Source organism: Gracilinanus agilis, chromosome 3 (genome assembly GCF_016433145.1).
Source record: "Gracilinanus agilis isolate LMUSP501 chromosome 3, AgileGrace, whole genome shotgun sequence".
NCBI lineage: Eukaryota > Metazoa > Chordata > Mammalia > Didelphimorphia > Didelphidae > Gracilinanus > Gracilinanus agilis.
In genome coordinates, this window is record NC_058132.1 from 31943717 (window position 1) to 31950697 (window position 6981).

Below are 6981 nucleotides of genomic sequence, written 5' to 3' on the forward strand. Positions count from 1 at the left end.
TTCATTGTATTTGTATCCCCAGCACTTAGTACAGTGAGTAGCACATAGTAGGGACCTATGGAATACTTTCTCATTTATTCATTCATTCATTCATTCATTCCTTCCTTCCTTCCTTCCTTCATTCATTCATTGTATTTGTATCCCCAGCACTTAGTACAGTGAGTAGCACATAGTAGGGACCTATGGAATACTTTCTCATTTATTCATTCATTCATTCATTCATTCCTTCCTTCCTTCCTTCCTTCATTCATTCATTGTATTTGTATCCCCAGCACTTAGTACAGTGAGTAGCACATAGTAGGGACCTATGGAATACTTTCTCATTTATTCATTCATTCATTCATTCATTCCTTCCTTCCTTCCTTCCTTCATTCATTCATTGTATTTGTATCCCCAGCACTTAGTACAGTGAGTAGCACATAGTAGGGACCTATGGAATACTTTCTCATTTATTCATTCATTCATTCATTCATTCCTTCCTTCCTTCCTTCCTTCATTCATTCATTGTATTTGTATCCCCAGCACTTAGTACAGTGAGTAGCACATAGTAGGGACCTATGGAATACTTTCTCATTTATTCATTCATTCACTCACTCACTCACTCACTCACTCATTCACTCACTCATTCATTCATTCATTCATTGTATATCCCCAGCACTTAATACAGTGAATAGCACATAGTAGGGACCTATGGATTACTTTCCCATTCATTCATGCTTTCATTCACTGTATCTTAATCCCCAGTGTCTGGCACCCATCAGACAGCCAATTTTTAATTAAAATCTCAAATTGTTTTAAATGATTTATATTATAATTATATAAAATTATTTATTTATATTATAGATTATATTAAGTTATAAAAATACTTAAATTATCTAAAAAAAACCCCAATTATTAATGAATTACTTAATCAGTGCATTGGATTCCCACCTGGGACCTTCCTCCCCGACCCTTCGATCTTTCCCCCGGCCCTCCCCTGGGCACTCACAGGTGACGGTGCTGTGGATGGTGCTGTCATTGTCCACAGTGATGACCGTCAGGTCGTAGGGCCGCCTCGGGAGGGGGAACGTTGTCTGCACGGGCGGCCTCTTCCTCTGGCAGCAGAACTTAATGCAGCTGGCCAAGATGCCACACAGGAGGAGCATGAACACGGTCAGCAAGATTAGCCTGGGAATTGGGGGAGAGACAAAGAGTTTGGAGGCTAGGAAAGTCTCCGGACCAACAATAACCCAGAGACGTATTATCCCGTTGGGCAGACAGGGAAACTGAGACAAACAGAGGTTAAATGACTTGTCTAGGGACATACAGCTGGTAAGTGTCTGAGGCCCGGTTTGAACTCATGGAGATTAGTCTTCCTGAGTCCAGGCCTGGCGCTCTAACCGCTCCACCACTTCACTGCCCTATTCCCATTTTAGAGATAAGGAAACTGAGGCTGACAGAGATGCAATCTGTGTAGCTTTCCTTGAATATCATGTAGCACTCTGTCCCCTGTTATCACCTCCTTGCTTGAGTTCAGGATAGAGGATTTGTCAAAGTTAAACAGGCGCTAACAAGCTGGAATCTGAAGCCAGGCCATCCAGACAAGTCACTCTGCGAAGCCTCAGTTTCCTCACCTCTAAAATGGGAGTGATGTTGAGAAAAACCTGCTCGAAGGGGCAACTTGGCATAGTGAGAGAAAGTCACTTTTCTCCTCCAAGGCTTACCTCTCCATTGCCAATGCCTCCCACTAGATTTGAAGTTGGAGGACCCGGGTTTCACTCTTGCCTCAGACACTTAGCTATGTGACTTCCTCTCTCTGGACCTCAGTTTCCCTAGTCATAAAATGAAGGAGGTGACTAGACAACCTCTAAGGTCTCTGCAAGCTATGAATCTCTGAGCCTAGACAATGACTTTTCCAAGGCAATACGGCCACTGGGAAGCCAAGGATGGGATTTGTATCCCAAACCAGTGAGCCTTCAGTGAAGTAACACAAATGCTAAGCTTTTTCTCTCTTTTTATTACTTTTTAAAAAAACCCTTAACTTCTGTGTATTGGCTCCTAGGTGGAAGAGTGGTAAGGGTGGGCAATGGGGGTCAAGTGACTTGCCCAGGGTCACCCAGCTGGGAAGTGTCTGAGGCCGGATTTGAACCCAGGACCTCCCGTCTCTAGGCCTGGCTCTCAATCCACTGAGCTACCCAGCTGCCCTTTTCTTTAATTAATTTTTATTTTGCTTCCTCTCTCTTCAGCCAACCTGATCTGGACAGCTCCTAACTTGCACACAGGGCTTCAAGCTCATCATTTTGCAGTTCTCAGAACCAGAGACATTCAGCTTTTGGGGGGTTTCCTCCTGGTAGCTTTGAGACGATGACAAAACTGCCCTGGAACATGTTTATTCTTCACAGTCAACGGGAAAGCTAATATCCTGATGGCTTTGACATCCTTCCAAGGCTGTCTCCCCAGCTGATAGGGCATTCATGTCTACACCTGTTCCAGTTATTGCTGTTAGGACAAGTTGGGCATCAGTCCTGTGCAGGGAAGCTTGGCATGGACCATTCTTCAAAAGTAGCCCAGTAGGAGGCAGCGAGGTGGCTCAGTGAATGGAGAGCCAGACCTAGAGATGGAGGTCCTGGGTTCAAATCTGGCCTCAGACACTTCCCAGCTGTGTGACCCTGAGCAAGTCACTTAACTCCCCTTGCCTAGCCCTTCCTGCTCTTTTGCCTTGGAACCAATACTTAGTATTGATTCTAAGACAGAAGGGAAAGATAAAAAACCAAAAAACAACTTGATATAATTAAAGAGGGATAGCTATAAGTCAGCTAGGTGGCGCAGTGCCAAGCCTGTCAGGAAGATTTCAAACCCAGCCGTCAACATGTCCTGGCTGTGTGACCCTGGGCAAGTCACTAAACCTGTTTGCCTCAGTTTCCTCCTTTGTAAAATGAGCTGGAGAAGGAAAGGGCAAACCATGCCAGGATCTTTGCCAAGAAAACCCCAAATGGGATCCCGAAAAATCAGAGTCGACAGATGAGTGAACAGTAAAATAGTTAAGAGAGCACAGATTGGAAAGTCTGGCTGCACACTGTTGCTCTGTTTCTCTGGCTCAGAGGTTTAGAGCTGGAAGAGCCCTTGGAGGCTATTGACTTCCCCAGGCTGAGAGGAGTTAAGTGACTTACCCAGGGTCCTATAATTAGTATCTGAAACAGGATTTGAATTTAGCTCTTTCTAATTCCCAGCATAGCGCTCTATCCCCTGCGGCACCTCCCTGCTCAAGTTAAGTGATATATGTTTTTGATGACCTCATCTGTTTAATGGGTGTTGTGTTTTTTTGCCTTCTCAGTAGGGTGGAGGGAGGGAGAGAATTTAGAACTGAAGTTAAAAATAGAAAAAAAAAATTAAAAATGATAAATTGAAGCTTAGGTGACTTGTTAATATATAAGAACAAACAGAGCCAGGATTTGAATCCAGGTCCTCTGGAAGAAAAACTTCAACAAGCCTCAGTTTCCACATCTCTAAAATGGCAATAACGCCCAACCTACTTTGCAGGGGTTCTCCTGAGGACACACTCTACAAATGTGGGCAGCTGCCAAAGTCTCTCTGCTCTGGCGTGGAAGGAGTTGGATTTTCCTGGGATGGATGGGGAGGGACAGCTGTCTCCAGGCTTCATTTATGACCTCAAGCCTCGCTCACCCGATCTCTCCAGGAACAAGATGTGCCCTGGAATGGATTGCGAAACTGACAGGCATGGCTGGGCATGGGCTGCCTGCCATCCCCTAGGGGAGATGCAGAGCTTGGTGATCTAGCCTCAGGGGAGAGATCCAGGAAGGAGTTGGATGGGCTAAGAGGAGTTAGAAGCTAGCTGGGTTCCCTGACTGATCACAGGGCAGGGGAAGGAGATGCTCTGAGACAGGGTCCTCCTTACCTGAGGCTGGAGAAAGGAGCGGGCACTTTGGAACAGAAACCCTGCCCCATTGTGCCCTAGAAGTGAGTATTTTTTAAGAGGCCACCCTGGGCTCTTTTTCATCTTGGGAATGAATGCGAGTATGTTGGCAGTGGGCTTCGGGGTGCCTTTCCTGGGACATCTCTTCAGGTTCGCCAGCCAAGGTCCAGTATTGGCAGGGTAGGGAGGGATGGCTGTGGAGAGGTCAGCCTAGGAGAAGGCAGGCATCAGCTCTGTGCCCTGAATGCCAGGAGATCCTGCCAGCACTGGCCCTCCTGTGCCTCACTACATTTGAGGAGATCTGCCCCTTCTCCATGAGTTTGCACTTGGCCTCACACACTTTCTAGCTGGGTGACCCCAGGCAAGTCATTTCACCCTGTTTGCCTCAGTTTCCTCATCTGTCAAAATGAACCGGAGAAGGAAATGGCAAACCACTCTAGTATCTCTGCCAAGAAAATGACAAATGGGGTCCCAGAGAGTTGGGCGCCACAGAACAACAAGGTCCCCTTCTAATCTGATCTGGGGATGGCTTCCTTGGGTGGGAAGAGCCCAAGTTTAGTCTCCCCAGGGTCATCTTCCTCTCTCCTCCACTCCTTAGCAAGGTGGATAAAACCCCCAGGGCAGGTCTGAGGAAATCAGAAAGCCTGGCTAGGTCTTCTTTCAGGCCCCGAGGCCTGACCCTGGTGCAGGGGAAATGGCACTGGATCAAAAGAAAAGTCAGGAGCCAGGAGCACTAAGTCTCTGTGAACCTCCTCATCTGGAAAATGAGAAAGTGAGGCTCGATGGGACCCAAAAGTCATGGGACGTATCAAAAGAAGTCAGTTCTCTTCTCTGAGCCTCAGTTTTCACAGCTGTAAAATGGGGACAGGAACCTCTGCCCCTCTTTCCCAGCCGGTGCACATCCCTGGGTCCTAGCTGGGTGTCTAGCACTTAATGACTGCTGCACGCTGGCTGACTGGGGTATGGAGATGGGATGAGCAGGAATGAGCTTTGTAACTGTCTCTCCATAAGCCAGCCTGGGATAGGCGTCCCCAGAGGAGGAGGCGGGGATCTGTCTCTGGGTGTCTCCAGCCAGCTCTCGGCAGGTGCTCAATGGGGGGAGTGAACCCCCTGCCTCTTGGGGGCTTCGTCAAGGAGAGGCTTCCCTGGTTAGCTCCATTTCAGGAAACTCTAAATCCCCAGAGATCCCCTCGGTGGGGCCGGGCCAGCAGAGGTGTCCCTCCCAGGGCAAACCAGTCCAACCGGCCCGGGGAGCTCTGGGCTTAGGGCAGGCCTTCTGCCTCTGTGGAGGGCTTCTTGCCCAGTTCTGCACTTACCAGACATACCACAGGCTGGTCCAGCTGGCACTAGGAGGGCACCTGGAAGGGCAGAGAAAGTGGAGGAATTCACCTGAAGCTGGAACTCGAGCCCCAGCTCAGACCTAGGTGGGGAGGGGGTTGGGAAGCCTGCAAGGACCCCACCCTAGGCCCTGGGAGGAGAAGCAAATACGAGCTGGGGCAAGTCCCTCCTAAGGAGGAGAAGCTGGCTGGGTCATCAGCTTGGGTTGGGTTTCAATAGAACTGATGGATTTGGGAGGGAATTTCCAGGACCCTGGGGAGCTGCCTCCTGGGCCCTGCCGGGGCAGCAGCCCCTCCCATCACCGGGCCTCCCCGCTTTCACTCCAAGGACCCCTCTGGGCTGCCGGTCCCGTGCATCCCCTCTCTCGAGGCGCACCTATCTCGACTTCTCCTAACTGGAGCTCCTGGTCTAGTAATAGTAACCCAACTCCACTCCCAGCCAGAGCTGCCTCCTCTCTCTCAGCCCGGAGCCCCGCCCCCATCGGGATTTATGAGGAGGGGGCCACTGGAGGTCCCGGGGTCGAGCTGGGCGCGGAGGGGGGAGGGGGCGGGGCCAGGGCTCTCAGGCCCTTTATTTTTAGCTGCTCCGGGAGGGGGAAGCAGCTGTGGAGTCTGGGGCCCCGAAGTCTCCCAGGGGGTGGTGGTGATGGTGGGCAATCCCGGAGGGCTTTTCCAACTCTGAATTCAGGAAAGGGGGGGGTTGCTGATCGGGTAGCCCAGTGGATAGCGGTGCCCCCCTCCAGACTTACTGGTCAGCGAGTTCGCAGCTGCCATCTGCGCTGTCCAGTGCCACCTGCGGGGGCCAGAGAAGGGAGGAGAAGCTGAGGGGGTAGCCGCGGCCTTCCTCAGCAGTGCCCCAGCCCCGCCCCCCAGATCAGAGGAGTTGAGAGTCCCCGTCCCTCACCCAGCCCGCGTGGCTCCCCGGGAACAAAGAGGCGCGCTGAAGGCGGCCGAGATCGCTCACCTGCAGCAGGACTAAGAGCAGGGCGAGGGTGCCGTGGCTGCAGCCTCCCGAGGCCGTGGCCGTGGCCGTGGCCATGGCCCCCCACCACGCCAGCGTTCCGCCGCTCCAGCCGAGGCCAGGAAAGTCCGGCCGGGGATCCGGGACCGCCTTTATGGCCGCCCCGCCCAGCTTCCCTCAGAGCCCACCCCTGGGCTGGCCCTCCGCCTCAGCTACGCCCAGCAGCAGCCCGGCCCTCTCGGCCCTCCGCACGTGCCCATTCCTCCCGTGAAGGGGGTGGGGTTGGGGGGGAGCCAGCTGCGGCCGCCTCTGGTTTAGATGGGAGCCGCCCAGGCTTACCCAGGATCAGCCAGGCCGCCCTCACCCCTCCAAGCTGGCCCCGCATTCCGGACGGGGAAACTGAGGCCCAGACCAGCAGGAAGGCAGCTTCCCAGTCAAGGGCTAACAGCCCAGCAATAAACAGGATGCTGAAGTGGGATGCGGGTGTCCTGCAGCCTCAGAAGCTATCGCTTGGGGGCAGCTGGGTGGCTCAGTGGATTGAGAGCCAGACCTAGAGACGGGAGGTCCTGGGTTCAAATTTGACCTCAGACACTTCCCCGTTGTGTGACCCTGGGCAAGTCACTTGACCCCCATTGCCTACTCTTACCACTCTTCCGCCTAGGAGCCAATACACAGTATTGATTCTAAGATGGAAGGTGAGGGTTTAAAAAGAAAAAAAAAAGGAGCTATCGATTTCCGCACTGGAGTTCATATTCATATCCCAGAGGTTC

General features: G+C 51.8%; 1 protein-coding gene across 1 annotated transcript in view; it reads right to left on the reverse strand.

The window, feature by feature from the left end:
* Positions 1-6289, reverse strand: part of TMEM52 (transmembrane protein 52) — a 14533-nt gene extending 8244 nt beyond the window's left edge. Inside the window, exons 1-4 of the mRNA XM_044668642.1 lie at positions 6215-6289; positions 6000-6043; positions 5230-5271; positions 989-1167 (exon numbers count right to left, since the gene is read on the reverse strand). Coding sequence (XP_044524577.1) covers positions 989-1167; positions 5230-5271; positions 6000-6043; positions 6215-6289 — 340 coding nt within the window. The remainder of the gene's footprint in view (positions 1-988; positions 1168-5229; positions 5272-5999; positions 6044-6214) is intronic.
* Between the last annotated feature and the right edge of the window lie 692 nt (positions 6290-6981).